This window comes from Oncorhynchus nerka, linkage group LG4 (assembly GCF_034236695.1).
Source record: "Oncorhynchus nerka isolate Pitt River linkage group LG4, Oner_Uvic_2.0, whole genome shotgun sequence".
Lineage (NCBI taxonomy): Eukaryota > Metazoa > Chordata > Actinopteri > Salmoniformes > Salmonidae > Oncorhynchus > Oncorhynchus nerka.
In genome coordinates, this window is record NC_088399.1 from 68,973,729 (window position 1) to 68,993,713 (window position 19,985).

A 19,985-nucleotide genomic window follows, 5' to 3' on the forward strand; every position below is an offset into this window, starting at 1 on the left:
TATATATATATGTATATATATTAATCTTACCCAGCTATACACAATACCCCATAATGACAAAGTGAAAACATGTTTTTAGAAATTGAAGCAAATCTATTGAAAATGAAATACATACATCTAATTTATATAAGTATTGACAGTCAATACTTTGTAGAAACACCTTTGCCGGTGATTACAGCTGTGAGTCTTTCTGGGTAAGTCGAAGAGCTTTCCACACCTGGATTGTGCAACATTTGCCCATTAATATTTATTGTAAATTCTTCAAGCTCTGTCAAACTGGATGATGATAACTGCTAGACAACCATCTTCAAGTCTTGCCTTAGATTTTCAAGTAGATTTAAGTCAAAACTGTAAATTGGTAAGCCACTCCAGTGTAGATTTGGCCTTGTGTTTTAGGTTATTGTCCTCTGAAAAGGTGAATGCATCTCCCAGCATCTGGTGGAAAGCAGACTGAACTTGGTTTTCCTCTAGGATTTTGCCTCTGTCAGCATAAAAAAACAGAATGGTGCTAAGCAAACTCCCCAGTCCTTACAATTACAAGCATACCCATAACATGCTGCAGCCACCACTGTGTTTGAAAATATGGAGAGTGGTACTCAGTAATGTGTTGTATTGGATTTGACCCAAACTTAACATTTTGTATTCAGGACTAAAAGTAAATCGCTTTGGCACATTTACTGCAGTATTACTTTAGTTCATTGTTGCAAACAGGATGCTTGTTTTGGAATATTTATTTTCTGTACAGGCTTCCTTCTTTTCACTCTTGTCATTTAGGTTAGTATTGTGGAGTAACTACAATGTTGTTGATCCATCCTCAGTTCTCTCCCATCACAGCCATTCAACTCTGTAACTGTTTTAAAGTCATCATTGTCCTCAGTGGTTTCCTTCCTCCCCGGCAACTGAGTTAGGAAGGACATCTGTATCTTTGTAGTGACTGGGTGTATTGATACACCATCCAAAGCGTAATTCATAACTTCACCATGCTTTTTTTATTTGACCGATCTACCAATAAGTGCCCTTCTTTGTGAGGCATTGGAAAACCTCCCTGGTCTTTGGTTGAATCGGTGTATGAAATTCACAGCTGAGTGACCTTACAGATAATTGTATGTGTGGGGCACAGAGATGAGGTAGTCATTCAAGAATCATGGTAAACACTTAGTGAACAGAGTCCATGCAAATTATTATGCGACTTATTGAGCACATTTTTACTCTTGAACTTTTTTAGGCTTGCCATAACAAAGGGTTTGAATGCTTATTGACTGAAGACATTTCATTTTTAATGAAATTTGTAAAACACAATTCCACTTTGACATTATGGGGTAGTGTGCCTAGACCAATGACATTTAGAAAAAGAGGTGTGAATACTTTCTGAAGGCACTGTACATGGTTGGTTAGATGAAGACTTGTACAATATCGGATGTTCATTTCAGGAGGCTGTCAACATGGAAAAGGGAACAAACCACTTTTTCTGTTAGTCAACTTCAACGAATCACGACGCAGCATAGGATATCGACAGTGACAACGGTTGGCTGGTATGTAGGTAGGTGATAGTCGGACTGTCAAATCAGTATATTGGTGTGTGGCCAGCGACTTTTATAGAGATTTTATGGGGTGTAAATGCAAGTTTGTGTAAGGTAGTAACAGAAAGTGTCCACATTAGGGAAATTATAGAGGAAAATAAAATTATTTAATATGGCAAAATAATTCAACATGTCAATTTAAGATGATATATGCACCGAGTATACCAAACATTAGGAACTCCTTCCTTATATTGAGGCACCCCCCCATTTTGCCCTCAGAACAGCCTCAGTTCATCGGGGAATGGACTCTACAAGGTGTTGAAAGCGTTCCACAGGGATGCTGGACCAGGTTGACTCCAATGCTTCCCACCCTTTGGGTGGTGGACCATTCTTGATACATACAGGAAACTGTTGAGCATGAAAAACCTGGCAGCGTTGCAGTTCTTGACACAATCAAACTGGTGCGCCTGGCACCTACTACCATACCCCGTTCAAAGGCACTTAAATATTTTGTCTTGCCCATTCACCCTCTGAATGGCACACATACACAATCCATGTCTCAAGGATTAAAAATCATTCTTTAACCGGTCTTCTCCCCTTCATCTACACTGATTGATTGGATTTATCAAGTGACATCAATAAGGGATCATAGCTTTCGCCATGTTATGGAAAGAGCAGCTGCCCTTAATGTTTTATATACTCAGTGTTATGTTTCCTACTCACAAACTATTGCATCTATTTCTTACGCATCTAACAATTTAGAGAGTTAAAAAATGCTCTCAAGCCCAATTTAACCAGGCTAGAGCCTCCGTAGTGTCTGTGCAGCAGCCTGAACGTTTGATGTCCCTACTAAGAGCAGCGTACACTACGACACTTGCTGAACTCTATAACCTGGCTGAAATGTAGCCGTTAGCAAATCATTGACTCTGCAACGGACTAAAACATAAATCACCTGATAGAAGTAGCTGTAAGACCTAATAAGAATGGCATAAAGCAAAACAACAAAACGCATCCATTCATCACAGGCTCCAGTGAGGGGAGGTGGTGGCAGTGACCTGGTTGGTGGGTCTTGACCATATAACTTTTTGACAGGTAATCGGGCCTCGACCATAGACATGGCATCATTGTATCTGTCCCATTATTGCGTCTCAGAAAACCTGCAGTGACATTGAGCCCATTTTTAAGTAGTCCATTTTCTTCTTCTACCATTTCTATAAGTTGGCAAACTAACTGAAAGGGTGCATACTGCCACCTGGAGTCTGTTGTTTGAACAGATATAAAGCCAAGGTTGCCGATATATTGCAACCTGAGTTATGGATCATTATCGCTCGCTTACGAGTATAATTCATTGGCTGATCCCTCCTGATGACCTGGATGGAATTATGTGATCATTCCTTAACCCATAGGAAGTCCCATCTAGTTGACTAGTTCAAAATGGTGAAAGTCGTAAATTACGCTGTCCATGTTAAAAATGGGCTTTTGGGCACTAGAGTCATCTATGGTCGAGACCAGCTAATCTTTCGAAGTAAAACACATTAGTTGGTGTTGGAAATGTTGATCAAGACCATTGTTGGAGCCAGGTGGACCGGCACCGCTGATTGGCAGAGCCAGGAGGACCGGCAAATCTCATTGGTGGAGCCAGGAGGACTGCCACAGTGCAACTCATATACTTCCTGCTTGGAGCTTTCAGCCAGGTCAGTCAAAAGATAGACTGCTGATAACTAACAGTGGTATGATGAAGATGAGGATGATGTTGATATTGCAGTGCATCCTGGGTGTTTGTCTCAGATAGCTCAGTTGACTTTATAAAAAGGTACCAACCAGAGTCATACATACATATCGACCTCTATATATGGCTCTGGTACCAACACCAAGGTAGAGAAGAACAGAGGAAAAGAGCCAATGGGACACATTCAGGCATCTTAGTCTTTCTGCCGGTAACAACGTTTTAATGATCAACCCCTAAAAAAAACAACAACAGGAAATAGGATCACAGAATGTGACGTCAAGAGTAAAATGTTTAGCTGCAGGCTCTGATTGGCCTAGTTCAAACTCTTTGGCATCATATGACCAATGAATAAAGTTAATAATTTGTTGAATTTATATAAAAAAGTCTTAATAGAAAAACAAACTCAAGTAAAACATCCTATTTTTTTATCTCACAATAAAACAACACCACAAATGTGTTTGTCGAATGTTTCTATATTAACCCTAAAAATGATCTACAACTATATTTACACACCAACGCTTTCCTACTGTACTAACCTACCTCTTCATTCTGTACAACACATTCACCTCGATAAAACACAAGCACGCACACAGCGTAGAGACAGAATGATTCTCAGGTACCACGTAGCTGAAAAGCTGCTGGGATAACTCGGGTGGGGGTGGGTGGGGTTCTGTGAGTCATTGTTCACAAACGTCCAATCAAACATCCAGTTCATTTGTCCAATCAAATTCATCGCGGTCACATGAAGTCGTTAAGCTCCGCATCCAGGGCAGCGGCCATCTCATCAGCCTCTGAGCTGCTTCCTTCCTCTTCCTCGTTAGAATCCTTGGTGGACTCGTCCGCCGACTCCCCCTCTTCCTCCTCAAGCTTGCGCTTCTGTCCCCTGGAGAAAGAGGGAGAGATTGGTTGATTGATGAGTAAAACATTTTGTCTTGACACTCACATATTGCAATTGTTACAAATGGAATTTTCTACTAATATGCACGATGTTATATCATGTGTATAGATCATACTGGAGGCATGTCATTTAGCCATTAGCAGAATGAGCAATACAGCAAAACACTAAGGCAACAATGCTGAGGAAACAAACAGACTTGAAGACTGAACAGTATTGCAGCCATGTGATGGTCTTTGGTAACTATTGCATGCATGATCTTATCTCAACAATATTCAGACAGAACTGATGTACCGCACAGCTCCCTTTCCAACATGAAAAGGATTCATCGCTATATGAATAATTTGCCTCGATCCACATAAGACTGCTCTAACAGTAACGTGTCTGATGTAATGAGAGAGTAGGACTCTACTCTGTATCTAGTTTTATTCTACTGGAGCGGTGTAGTTACTGCTACCGCAGTTCCATTCTCCACCCAGCCGACGCCCTTCACAATAGGCTAAGAAAGAAAAAAAGACAACTGCTAGGAGATGTGAAGCCTCGGTTATGTTAAAAGAACCAAACTGTGCTGCTGTGGTGATGACGGACAGAGAACAAAGGAGAGAAGAAAAAGAAGAGGGAAAAAAAGAGTGTAATAGAAAGTCACACATACAGAGCACTCTGTGTGTGATACAGAAAGAGAGAAAGAACACTAGACACTATGGAGCACAAAGCTTTTACCATCTCATCCTGGAATATACAAGGGCTGAGGTGATCTGCCTTTGGCCTAAAAAGCAGGAACCCAGACTTCAAAGAAATTGGAAATACAGACATTGTCATCCTACAAGAAACATGGTATAGAGGAGACGGACACACTGGTTGCCCGGTAGTCTCATCCACCAAACTATCAGGTGTGAAACAGGGAAGAGACTCAGGGGGTATGCTAATTTAGTATAGAGCAGAACTAACAAACTCTATTAAATGAGTCAGAACAGGTACATTTGGCTCGAAATTAAGAAGGAAATTATCTCAGAGAAAAATGTCTTCACGTGTGCTACCTATACCCCCCCCCCCCCCCCAATAGAATCCCCATACTTTAACGATGACAGTTCCTCCAACCTAGAGGGAGAGAACAACCACTTCCAGGCCCAGTGACATGTACTAGTCTGTGGCAACCTAAATGCCAGAACCGGACAAGAACCTGATACTTCTTCAGCACACAGGGGAACACCAACCTGGAGGTGACAGTACGCCCTCCCAAATATGCCCCCATAGACACAACTATGACAAAACAACCAACAAAAACAGGTCACAACTCCTGTAGCTCTGTACATAATCAATGGTGGGCTTCGAGGACACTCCTATGGTAGGTACACCTACAGCTCATCCACTGGCAGTAGTACTGTAGATTACTTTATCACTGACCTCAACCCAGAGTATCTCAGAGTGTTCAGTCAGCCCAGTGACACCCCTATCAGATCACAGCAAACTCACAGTCTACTCGAAGGAAGCAATACTCAATTGTGAGGCATCAACACCATAGGAACTGCACAACATTAAGAAATGCTACAGATGGAAGGAAAGTAGTGTAGAAACTTACCAAAAAACAATTAAGTAGCAAGAAATTCAATCTCAACTTCCTGGACAAAACATTTCACTGTAATAGTGAAGATGTAAGCTTGGCAGTGGAATGCCTTAAACAGTATATTTGACCTTTCAGCTTCCCTATCAAATCTAAACACTTCAAGCAGACAAGTAAGAACATTTTAAACAATGACAAATGGGAGAACCTTCCAGAAAGACAACCATCTCTGCAGCACTCCACCAATCAGACCTTGATGGTAGAGCTGCCAGGCGGATGCCACTCCTCAGTGAAATGCACATGACAGCACGCTTGGACTTGGCCAAAAGGCACCTAAAAACTCTGACCATGAGAAACAAGATGGCCTGGTCTGTTGAAACCAGGATTGAACTCTTTGGCCTGAATGCCAAGGGTCTCGTCTGGAGGAAACCTGGCACCATCCCTATGGTGAAGCATGGTGGTGGCAACATCATGCTGTGGGGATGTTTTCAGCAGCAGGGACTGGGAGACTAGTCAGGATAGAGGAAAAGATGAACAGAGCAAAGTACAGAGAGATCCTTGATGAAAACCTGCTCCAGAGCACTCAGGACTTGAGGCGAAGGTTCACCTTCCAACAAGACAACGACCCTAAGCACACAGCCAAAACAACGCAGGAGTGGCTTCGGGACAAGTCGCTGAATGTCCTTGAATGGCTCAGCTAGAGCCCGGACTTGAACCCGATCGATCGAACATCTCTGGAGAGACCTGAAAATAACTGTGCAGCAACGCTCCCCATCCTACCTGACAGAGCTTGAGAGGATCTGCAGAGAAAAATGCAAATACAGGTGTGCCAAGCTTGTAGCGTCATACCAAAGAACACTGAAGGCTGTAATCACTGCCAAAGGTGCTTCAACAAAAGTACTGAATAAAGGGTCTGAATACTTATGTAAATGTAATATACAGGAAAAGGAGGGCCGAGCACACCCCCATTCTCATCGACGGGGTTGTAGTGGAGCAGGTTGAGAGCTTCAAGTTCCTAGGTGTCCACATCATCAACAAACTAACACGGTCCAAGCACACCAAGACTGTTGTGAATAGGGCACAACAAAACCTATTCCCACTCAGGAGTCTGAAAAGATTTGGCATGGGTCCTCAGATCCTCAAAAGGTTCTACAGCTGCATCATCGAGAGAATGACTGGTTGCATCACTGCCTGGTATGGCAACTGTTCAGTCTCTGGCCTAAAGGCACTACAGAGGGTAGTGCGTACGGCCCAGTACATCACTGGGGCCAAGCTTCCTGCCATCCAGGACATCTATACCAGGCGGTGTCAGAGGAAGGCCTTAGAAATTGTCAAAGACTCCAGTCACCCTAGTCATAGATTGTTCTCCCTGCTACCGCACGGCAAGCGGTACCGGAGCGCCTAGTCCAAGAGGCTTTTACCCCCAAAGCCATAAGACTCCTGAACATCTAATCAAATGGCTACCCAGACTATTTGCATTGCCCCCCCCCCACCTCTCTCTTTTATGACGCAACTACTCTGTAATTATCTTTGCATAGTTACTTTAATAACTCCACCTATATGTACATATTACCCGACTAACTGGTGCCCCCGCACATTGACTCTGTACCGGTACCTGTATATAGTCTCACTACTGTTATTTTACTGCTGCTCTTAAACTACTTGTTAATTTGATTTCTTATTCTTATTCATATTCTGTAAAGTGCATTGTTGGTTAGGAGCTTGTAAGTAAGCATTTCACTCTAAGGTTGTATTTGGCACATGTGACTAATCAAATTTGATTTGATTTATTTAAGTTTTTAATTTTATATAAATTAGCTAAAATGTCTAAAAAACAGTTGTTGCTTTGCCATTATGAGGTATTGTGTGTAGATTGTTGGGAAAAAATATTTCATACATTTCAGAATAAGGCAGTAATGTAACAACATTTGGAAAAAGTCTAGGCACTGTTTATATCAACGAATTGGCGAGGGCACTACTAGAACCAGTCAAATGTCTACTGTTTGCTGATGATCTGGCGCTTCTGTTCCCAACCATGGAGGGCCTACAGCAGCACCTAGATCTTCTGCACACAAATCTCAGTAAGACAAAAACAATGGTGTTCCAAAAAAGGTCCAGTTCCCAGAAGCACAAATACAAATTCCATCGAAACACCGTTGCCCTAGAGCACACAAAAACTATACCTACCTAGGCCCAAACATCAGCACCACAGGTAACTTCAACAAAGCTGTAAACGATCTGAGAGACAAGACAAGAATGGCCTTCTACGCCATCAAAAGGAACAATAACTTCGATATCCCAATTAGGATCTGGCTAAAAATACTTGAATCAGTTATAGAACCCATTGCCATTTATAGTTGTAAGGTCTGGTGTCCACTCACCAACCAAGAATTCACAAAATGGGACTAACACCAAATTGAGATTCAGCAAAAACATTCTCCGAGTTGGCCTCCTGAGTGCCGCAGTGGTCCAAGGCACTGCATCACAGTGCTAGCTGTGCCGCTAGAGATCCTGGTTCGAGTCCAGGCTCTGTCGCAGCCGGCCACGACCAGGAGACCCATGGGGTGGGGCACAATTGGCCCAGCGTCTTCAGTGTTAGGCCGGCAGGGATGTTCCTGCCCCATCGCGCACTAGCAACTCCTGTGGAGGGCCGGGCACAATGCACGCTGACACGGTCGCCACGTGTATGGTGTTTCCTCTGACACATTGGCGAGGTTGGCTTCCGGATTATGCGGGCTTGTGTCAAAAAGCAATATGGCTTGGCTGGGCTGTGTTTCGGAGGACGTATGGCTCTCGACCTTTGCCTCTCCTGAGTCCGTACGAGAGTTGCAGCGATGGGACAATTGGATACCACGAAATTGGGGAGAAAAGGGGTAAATAAAAAAATAACTTCCTCCGTGTGCTACGTAAAACACCAAATAATGCATGCAGAGCAGAATTAGCCCGATACCCGCTAATTATCAAAATCCAGTAAAAAGTCTTTCCCCCAATTTTTGCCTAAAATGACACACCCAAATCTAACGGCCTGTAGCTCAGGCCCTTAAAGCAAGGATATGCATATCCTTGGTACCATTTGAAAGGAAACACATTGAAGTTTGTGGAAAGGAATGTAGGTGAATATAACACAATAGGTCTGGTAAAAGATAATACAAAGAAAAAAACAACCGTTATTTTGTATTTTTTTTGTACCATCATCTTTGAAATGCAAGAGAAAGGCCATAATGTATTACTCCAGCCCAGGTGCAATTTGATTTTGGCCACTAGATGGCAGCAGCGCGGGTGCAACGTTTTAGACTGGTCCAACAAACCACTGCATTTCTGTTCAAAATATTGTTTCAAGACTGCCCAAATGTCCCTAATTTGTATATTAATAACTTTTCAAAATTGTGCACTCTCCTCAAACAATAGCATGGTATTATTTCACTGTAATAGCTGCTGTAAATTGGACAGTGCAGTTAGATTAACAAGAATTTAAGCTTTCTGCCAATATCAGATATGTCTATGTCCAGGGAAATGCTCTTGTTACTTACAACCTAATGCTAATCGCATTAGCCTATTTTAGCTCAACCGTCCCTTAAGGAAGCGATTCCCAAACCTTCCATAACAAAGCCATCACCTACAGAGAGATTAACCTCGAGAAGAGTCCCATAAGCAAGCTGGTTCTGGGGCTCTTTTCACAAATACAATCAGACCCCCAAAGATAATAACTTGACACATTGGAATTTTAACAAAAAAACTGGAACGCTATTTGGCCCTAAACAGAGAGTACACAGTGGCAGAATACCTGACCACTGTGACTGACACGAAATTAAGGAAAGCTTTGACTATGTACAGAGTGAGCATGGCCTTGCTATTGAGAAAGGCCGCCGTAGGAAGACCTGGCTCTCAAGAGAAGACAGGCCATGTGCACACTGCACACAAAATGAGGTGGAAACTGAGATGCACTTCCTAACCTCCTGCCAAATGTATTACCATACTAGAGACATATTTCCCTCAGATTACACAGACCCAAAGAATTTGAAAACAAATCCAATTCTGATAAACTCCCATATCTATTGTGTGAAATATCAGTGTGAAATCACTGCAGCAAGCTGTGTGACCTGTTGCCACAAGGGCAACCAGTGAAGAACAAAACACCACTGTAAATACGACCAATATTTGTTCATTTGTTTTTCCTTTTGTACTTCAACTATTTGCACATCATAACTGTACATAGCCACAATATGACATTTAAAATGTCTATTCCTTTGAAACATGAGTGTAATGTTTACTGTACATTTTTTATTGTTTATTTCACTTTTGTTTATTTTCTATTTCACTTGCCATGGCAATGTAAACGTATGTTTCCATGCCAACAAAGCCAGAGCGAGTGGGGTGAAACCAAACAGAGTGAGAGGATACCATGTGTATTCAAGAACGAGGGACTCGCCTCTCTCTGCCCACAGAGATCCCTCCAGGGGGGTGAAGGGTTAAACATTCCCCCCTGTCCCCTCTTACACCCCTCGCTCTGTGGCATCTCCCCTCTCCACCCAGTGACACCTCTTCAGCAGAGGGCTTGTTAGCATGATGCTAATGAGGCAGGTAGGGGAACGTGTATAGTAGGATTACACCACACAGACCTCCACAGAGAGAGAAGGTGGCTCTCTCATTAGTGGTCTTCTGTCAGTTTGTCCCACTAACCTCCACCCGATGCCCACTGCCGTTTGATTTTGTGGTTCACCATAAGCACAACAAGTGGTGATGCTCATGTTTACGGCAAATAATTTGACCACACGTCTTCCGGGTTGATATTACTATTTTCTTTATAATTCATCAAAAGAAGCTGTTACTGGACTGTATTACTTACTCATGGTTGGACAAGTTACTTTCTAAATGTAATATGTTACTAGTTACCATACTTACTACAGTTGTGGACAGGTAACTTTTGGATTACCCAAACTCAGTAATGTTATCTGATTACTTTAGGAGTACTTTCTCATTAAGAGGCATTAGAAGAAGACAAAAAGGATCCATCGAACGCATTTGGTGCGTCATCATAGTGGTCTCCGACTTGTGGTCAGAAGGAACACATTTAAATGTGTATTTATCCAGCTAAAATACACTTTTACACTTGTTTACATGTACATTCCTTCCTCAATCCCTCCAGTACCCCTGCACATTGGAATAACAGTACTGGCTAGGCTTGGGCGGTATCCAGATTGTCATACCTTCATAGAGACCTTGTGCCATACCGGGATATTCTGTAATACCGGCACTGAACACAACGGCCACAGTTTTCCAACCCCACTGACAGTCTGTAATACGAAGGTTAGCAATGCTAACAAATACATGTAAAATCCCATCGAGAATGATAACTAAATTATAACGAGCACATCAAATATTTTATACATTATCTGACCTAAATTATACAAGTAACTCAAAAATACTACTCACAGTTTGCGGTAAGCACAAAACAAATATTAGCCAGCAAGGCTCTTGATCCAGGAATGGATTCTCTGCTGTTACCAAGCGAATGCTTGATTTTGGAAGAAGCTAACCACTTAGCTAGATAGCTAACTACTAAATTAGCAAAACAAAATGTACAACTGCAGAGCATTTAGCACATTTCAGAAAGTTAACTTAATAGTTATATATAGGTGGCAAACATTTAGTTGTGAATTCCATACTGAAATTAGATTATTTGAGTAACTCAAAAGGCTCCGGACTCGTCATTGTGCGTTTGTAAACCAACTCCATGTAAAAGTGACTGGGGACTAACGGAAAGCCTCATAATGAAAAATTATGCGACAGGTGAAATCAAGAATGCAATTTACTTTATCTCCTAACTGACTGCAGGCATTTACTTCAAAAAACACCCCCAGGCTTTTTCCAGATTACCATAGATACCTTATACCAGGGTTACGGCCCAACTACCCTAAAACTAATCAAATCTATAATTAACATATATCAAAACGTATTACATGGTGATGTTTTCATTGCGAGAAAAACAAAAACATATTTTAGGCCTGTAGATTAGGCAATACAAATAAGCTACTGTACATGCATATAAAAACAACTATTGTCCATCTATAATTGACTCTTCTTTCTATATAATTCCAAGGATATACACTGCTCAATAAAATAAAGGGAACACTTAAACAACAAACTGTCCACTTAGGGAGCAACACTGATTGACAATAAATTCCACATGCTGTTGTACAAATGGAATAGACAACAGGTGGAAATTATAGGCAATTAGCAAGACACCCCCAATAAAGGAGTGGTTCTCTAGGTGTTGACCACAGACCACTTCTCAGTTCCTATGCTTCCTGGCTGATGTTTTGGTCACTTTTGAATGCTGGCGGTACTTTCACCCTAGTGGTAGCATGAGACAGAGTCTATAACCCACACAAGTGGCTCAGGTAGTGCAGCTCATCCAGGATGGGACATCAATGCGAGCTGTGGCAAGAAGGTTTGCTGTGTCTGTCAGCGTAGTGTCCAGAGCATGGAGGCGCTACCAGGAGACAGGCCAGTACATCAGGAGACGTGGAGGAGGCCGTAGGAGGGCAACAACCCAGCAGCAGGACGGCTACCTCTGCCTTTGTGCAAGGAGGAGCACTGCCAGAGCCCTGCAAAATGACCTCCAGCAGGCCACAAATGTGCATGTGTCTGCTCAAACGGTCAGAAACAGAATCCATGAGGGTGGTATGAGGGCCCGAGGTGGGGGTTGTGCTTACAGCCCAACACCGTGCAGGACGTTTGGCATTTGCCAGAGAACATCAAGATTGGCAAATTCGCCACTGGCGCCCTGTGCTCTTCACAGATGAAAGCAGGTTCACACTGAGCACATGTGATAGACGTGACAGTCTGGAGATGCCGTGGAGAACGTTCTGCTGCCTGTAACATCCTCCAGCATGACCGGTTTGGCGGTGGGTCAGTCATGGTGTAGCATGACTGCCATTAGGTACCGAGATGAGATCCTCAGACGCCTTGTGAGACCATATGCTGGTGCGGTTAGCCCTGGGTTCCTCTTAATGCAAGACAATGCTAGACCTCATGTGGCTGGAGTGTGTCAGCAGTTCCTGCAAGAGGAAGACATTGATGCTATAGACTGGCCCGCCCGTTCCCCAGACCTGAATCCAATTGAGCACATCTGGGACATCATGTCTCGCTCCATCCACCAACGCCACGTTGCACCACAGACTGTCCAGGAGTTGGCGGATGCTTTAGTCCAGGTCTGGGAGGAGATCCCTCAGGAGACCATCCGCCACCTCATCAGGAGCATGCCCAGGCGTTGTAGGGAGGTCATACAGGCACGTGGAGGCCACACACACTACTGAGCCTCATTTTGACTTGTTTTAAGGACATTACATCAAAGTTGGATCAGCCTGTAGTGTGGTTTTCCACTTTAATTTTGAGTGTGACTCCAAATCCAGACCTCCATGGGTTGATAAATTTGATTTCCATTGATAATTTGTGTGATTTTGTTGTCAGCACATTAAACTATGTAAAGAAAAAAGTATTCAATAAGAATATTTCATTCATTCAGATCTAGAATGTGTTATTTTAGTGTTCCCTTTATTTTTTTGAGCAGTGTATTTCCACAAAGGTTTCTTTACACAATTAATCTTTTACATTTGTGTTTTGCATTATTTATCAAGTGTTGGTGATTATGTTTACGGTTATTTGACTGTGCCCGCTTGCGGGTTGATATTCTTCTTGCTTTGTGAAAAGAAGCTGTTGCTGGATTCTATTGCTTACTATTAATAATCAAATCTATCAAATACAATTTATAAAATGTATTACATTCGGATGTTTTTATTACAAGAAAAAAGAAACTACTTATTGCAGTAGTTTTTCCGATGGTATTTATTTAGGTTGATAACACAGTAGAGGAATCTGATGCGCAGGTCATCTAACATTAGTGAAGGGAAAGCTCATAAAATGGCAGTACAGTAGCCTGCTGCGTAAAACCTTACCGTCTCTCTAAACTGAACCTCAATCACTATCGGTGTCGCCTAATGGTGTTGTCGTGGAAGATTCAGAATTTGTTGGTAACATATGTAAGATGTTTTATATTCATCAAATGTGTGTAAGTTACTTCTCATCAGAATGGTATTTTTGTATAATACTGTGGCAAGGTTGCAGTTATCTGTTCTATGTCAAGACTAAGTTGCATGGGCCGCAGAGAGGGGAGAGGTCAAAGTGTCATCATGTGTAAACATATATTTTACTCCCTACCTTTTTCTAGTGGGGAAAGGAGGGTGCCAGTGTCTGGAATCATTCTCATGCTCCCTTTTATCTTAACCTATAGCCTCACTCTCCTCTCCGTGAGCTTGTCCAGGATTGGTTGTATCTAAATGACAATTTGATATATGCCTGTTGATATGGAGGATTGCTTTATGGTTCTGGGGTTTGAGTAAGGAGACAAAGCTGAACGATTTATTATGTCTATGCTGTCTGACTATGTGTTTTCTTTGCTATTAAAGGATCGCAGTTGCAATGCAGGGGGGGCTCTCAGGGAATTACCTGAGAGTCACCGGATTGTGATAGAGCTGATATAATTAAAGATGGACTTTGATAACTAACTCTGACTTGTGTGTGTGGTTTGCTCCCATGATTTGGTAAATAGAGGAAATGTCCACGACAGTGTGGAATAGTATTGTCTAGCATCCTACTGAATGACTTACTGGCACCACGCTGTTTGGTTTGCAACTATACAACACATATTAGGAGGTAAAAGTAAGGTCATGTAGTGAACAGAGTTTAATGATGTCTAGTATTATAGTTGTTTTATCACAGCAGTTACATGAGGTTTTATTATTGTCATCTTATCAAACCAGGGCCATCTCAGCAGGCTGTCATCTGAGCAGTAGGGTAATCAAACTGATCCCATCAGTGAAGGCTGGCTGCTGACAACGAAATGTGTGTGTGTTTGTATAACCGCTCTACCTTCAGACATTAATAGGCAGACTCAGAAGGGAGTCTGTGTGTGTGTGTGTGTGTGTGTACACAGTGCCGTCAGGGAAAAAATTCGGACTCTGACTTTCCCCACATTTTGTTATGTTACAGATACAAATGAACATATCGGAATCGGACGATATTAGCTAAAAATGCCAACATCGGTATCGGCCGATAGTTCAAAGCTGATGTGCAATACCGATGCAAAGTGCGTACCTAAACTCAGCAAAAAAAAAAAAGAAACGTCCATTTTTCAGGACCCTGTCTTTCAAAGATAATTGGTAAAAATCCAAATACCTTTGCAGATCGTCATTGTAAAAGGTTTAAACACTGTTTCCCATGCTTGTTCAGTGAACCATGAACAATTAATGAACATGCACCTGTGGACCGGTCGTTAAGACACTTAAGGTCACAGTTATGAAAACTTAGGACACTAAGGATGCCTTTCTACTGACTCTGAAAAACACCAAAAGAAAGATGCCCAGGGTCCCTGCTCATCTGCATGTACATGCCTTAGGCATGCTGCAAGGAGGCATAAGGACTGCAGATGTGGCCAGGGCAATAAATTGCAATGTCCGTACTGTGAGATGCCTAGGACAGCGCTACAGGGAGACAGGTTGAACAGCTGATCGTCCTCACAGTGGCATACCACGTGTAACAACACCTGCACAGGATCGGTACAGCCGAACATCACACCTGCGGGACAGGTACAGGATGGCAACAACTGCCCGAGTTACATCAGGAACGCACAATCCCGCCATCAGTGCTCAGACTGTCCACAATAGGCTGAGAGGCTAGACTGAGGGCTTGTAGGCCTGTTGTAAGGCAGGTCCTCACCAGACATCACCGGCAACAACGTCACCTATGGGCACAAACCCACCAAAGTGCTCTTCACTGACGAGTAGCGGCTTTGTTTCACCATGGGTGATGGTCAGATTCGAGTTTATCGTCACAGGAATGAGCGTTACACCGAGGCCTGTACTCTGGAGCAGGATCGATTTGGAGGTGGAGGGTCCGTCATGGTCTGGGGCGGTGTGTCACAGTATCATCGGACTGAGCTTGTTGTCATTGCAAGCAATCTCAACACTGTGCTTTACAGGGAAGACATCCTCCTCCCTCATGTGGTACCCTTCCTGCAGGCTCATCCTGACATGACCCTCCAGCATGACAATGCCACGACCCATACTGCTTGTTCTGTGCGTGATTTCCTGTATTGGCCAGCGATCCCATTGAGGACGTCTGGGACCTGTTGGATCGGAGGTTGAGGGCTAGGGCCATTGCGACCACAAATGTCTGGGAACTTGCAGGTGCCTTGGTGGAAGATTGGGGTAACATCTCACAGCAAGAACTGGCAAATCTGGTGCAGCCATGAGGAGGAAATGCACTGCAAGTACTTAATGCAGCTGGTGGCCACACCAGATACTGACTGTTACTTTTGAAGCCCCCTTTGTTCAGGGACACATTATTCAATTTCTGTTAGTCACATGTCTGTGGAACTTGTTCAATTTATGTCTCAGTTGTTGAATCTTATGTTCATACAAATATTTACACGTTAAGTTTGCTGAAAATAAACGCAGTTCACAGTGAGAGGACGATTCTTTTTTTGCTGAGTTTATATAACGAAGGTACATGCCATAATGACGCCACGTAAAATGTTGCACTACACGTGCCACACAGAATTCATAACCTAGCCCACAATGTCTGCTGTGTGGATTGAGCAGTCAACAAGTTGAGCAGTTATTTGAAAGAGTAATAACATTTCAGCGAGACAACTCAAAAGACTAAATCCATTAAAGCCAAGTTAATGGAATTCATTGACAATCAACCGTTCTTTGTTGTGGGTGATGTTGGCTTTCGCCGACTGGTCGAGCACTGGTACACACTACCAAGTGCGCTATTTTTTAGATGTTTCCCTACCGGAGTTACACAGTAATAGCGTCACTGCATACATACTATGGAACGCCGTTTGGGTCAATGCGTATCAAAAAAACATACAGTAGCACTGTCAAAGCTGTACAAAAACAGCTTTTTTGAAAACAAGCAAACACCGGCCACGAACGATGTGTTAACAATACCACGTTGGTAAAAAAAACATAATTTGTTCGACCACAACATCTGGGGTAGCTAGCTTAAGCTTGCTACCTAACTAGCACCAATAAAACCAGCCTGAAAACAATGACCAGAAGAAACTGCAGTCATTTTCATTATTCTTCGCAATGATTTAAGAATCCTTGTGAGTAAGTATTAGCTAGTTTGCCACTTGTTGTTCACCTATTGAAATTGAACTTCAGTTCATAAAAATAAATAGCTAGCCAGCTACTTAACCCTGTTGCCCCAAGCTAACGTTATAAGCAGCCAACTAGCTTCATCTGGCTAGTGAGGCTTGACCGGACTTGGTTGTGTGTTGTGAAGCTAGCCACAATAAGGATTAGGCACAATAGCGGAATTTGCGGTTTGCCTTCAAAATAAAAGTATGTCATTGACAGCAATGCAAATTAATACAAAGAGTAGAATTATGCCATACTTTTATTTTGAAGGCTAACTGCAAAGTCCACTATTGTGGCCAATCCTTATTGTGGCTAGCTTCACATAGATGGGTCCGACCACCATTAATCAATTAAGAGTTTGGGTTATTTTAGATGATGACATCAAACTTTAGCCACTGAAACAGATTGTAGTTTTGCTCTTTTTGGGGAAGAACATTGTTCACATCCATGAGCTAGGTAGCTTTTTTTATGACCAGCACTGTAGGTGAGCGAGACAACTTTACCAGCATCAAAGCATACGTATCGATGAATCGCTGTGACATGAAATACAAGTGATGTGCAATAACTATGTAAAAAAATGTATGAACCCGTTAAATTGTGACGTGCAGTCATATTCAGGTCCTGATTGGTCAACAAGCTAATCTGACATGTCAAATAGTGTTATCTACTGGTCATTTGTTTTATTTTTGACACGCAAAGACCCAAATGGTGTTCCATAGAAATCCTGGTTGAGAATGAAACGACTGAACAGCACAGCAAGTCAGTGAAAGAAATAGGTTTTGCTTATGTTTTACTGGTAATGAGGACATATGTAAATGCCAACAAAATAACTTTTTGGTCAGTGTGGTGTGTGTGTGTAACCTTAATTTAACTTGGCAAATAAGAACAAATTCTTATTTATAATGACAGCCTACCCCAGCCAAACCCGGACGACGCTGGGCCAATTGTGCACCGCCCTATGGGACGCCCAATCACAGCCGGATGTGATACAGCTTGGACTCTAACCAGGGGACCTCATGCACTGAGATGCAGGGCCGTAGACCGCTGCGTCCATGTGTGTGTGTTAACTATTTAACTGTACTAGAATGCTTAAAAGGCTACTAAAATGTAAAATATCTGTATCATTTTTTTTGGCAAGGAAAATATCGGATATCAGTATCGGCCAAAAATGTCATATCGGTGCGTCACTAGTTACAGCCTTAATCTAAAATGGATAAAATAAAATCTTCAATCTACACACAATACCCCATAATGACAAGGAGAAAACAGCTTTTTTCAATTACATTTTTCTTCTTCTTAAAAATAAAAAACAGAAATACCTTTTTACGTAAGTATTCAGACCCTTTGTTATGAGACTTGAAATTGTGCTCAGGTGCATTCTGTTTAGATTGTAGAAATATTTCAAAAATGATCAAATTGAATGGAGTCCACCTGTGGTAAATTCAAATAATTGGACATGATTTGGAAAGGCACACACCTATCTATATAAGGTCCCACAGTTGACAGTGCACGTCAGAGCAAAAACCAAGCCATAAGGTCAAAGGAATTGTCTGTAGAGCTCCGAGAAAGGATTGTGTCAAGGGCAGATCTGGCGAAGGGTACCAAAACATTTCAGCAGCCTTTAAGGTCAATCATTCTTAAATGGAAGAAGTTTGGAACCACCAAGACTCAGCCTAGAGCTGGCCACCCGGCCAAACTGAGCAATCGGGGAGAAGTGCCTTGGTCAGGGAGGTGACCAAGAACCCGATGGTCACTCTGACAGAGATCCAGAGTTCCTCTGTGGAGATGGGAAAACCTTCCAGAAGGACAACCATCTCTGCAGCACTCCACCAATCAGGCCTTTATGGTGGAGTGGCCAGACGGCAGCCACTCCTCAGTAAAAAGTCACGACAGCCCGCTTGGAGTTTGCCAAAAGGCAGATAAAAGACACTCATACACTCATATGAGAAACAAGATTCTCTGGTCTGATAAAAACAAGATTAAACTATTTGGCCTGAGTGCCAAGCGTCACGTCTGGAGGAAACCTGGCACCATCTCTACAGTGAAACATGGTGGTGGCAGCATCATGCTCTGGGGATGTTTTTCAGCAGCAGTGACTGGGAGACTAGTCAGGATCGAGGGAAAGATGAACGGAACAGAGAGATCCTTGATGAAGTCCTGATCGCTCTGGAGCAGGTTTTCATACTGAGGTTCACCTTCCAACAGGACAACGACCCTAAGCACACAGTCAAGACAATGTAGGAGTGGCTTCGGGACAAGTATCTGATTGTCCTTGAGTGGGCCCAGCCAGAGCCCAGACTTGAACCCGATCGAACATCTCTGAAGAGACCTGAAAATAGCTGTGCAGCAACACTCCCCATCCAAACTGATAGAGCTTGAGAAGGTCTGCAGAGAAGAATGGCAGAAACTCCCCAAATACAGGTGTACCCAAGAAGACTCGAGACAAAGGTGCTTCAACAAAGTACTGAGTAAAGGGTCTGAATACTTATGTAAATGTGATATTTCATGGTTTAAAAAAATAGAAATTAGCAACATTTTTAGAATAATGCTGTAACCTAACAAAACGAGGAAAACGTCAAGGGGTCTGAATACTTTCCGAAGCCACTTTGTATATATCAGCAGCAGCAGGGGGGAGTTCCTGTACTGCTCTCCTCTCCTCTCCACATGATTACCACCCATCTCAGACACAAGCGCCATGGCTATTAATCCAACACACACACTCAAGCAACACCTCACCCTTTCAAACCAACTCCCCATCAATTAAACAGGTTTTTAAAAATCAGGAAACAATCAGGAAACAAGACAATTTTTCATTTTCTACCTACTGTTCATCTTTCTCTCCCTTCCCCAATTCCTCCTCTCATTTTCCTCCCTATCCCTTTCTCATCATCAGCATCTCAAATTAGCAAGGGGCTCGGGGCTCTGCCCTTAAAGTACTCCTTAACTAGCCCAAACACTGTGGTATTCCGCTCTCTAACAACCTGCTACATATTGAGTAATGGTGGCTTGGCTATGGTTAAAGCTACAGGAATCTATTCATCTGAAGGTCTGCACAGAAAGGTCAGGGGCTAAA

The 19,985-nt window shown here is 42.7% G+C and overlaps 1 protein-coding gene across 1 annotated transcript in view; it reads right to left on the minus strand.

Moving 5' to 3' along the window:
- Window positions 1-3,442: 3,442 nt before the first annotated feature.
- The window catches only part of LOC115128516 (RNA polymerase II subunit A C-terminal domain phosphatase), a 128,526-nt gene continuing 111,983 nt past the window's right edge, over window positions 3,443-19,985 (minus strand). Inside the window, 1 exon segment of the mRNA XM_029658411.2 lies at window positions 3,443-4,132. Coding sequence (XP_029514271.2) covers window positions 3,988-4,132 — 145 coding nt within the window. The 3' untranslated portion in view covers window positions 3,443-3,987.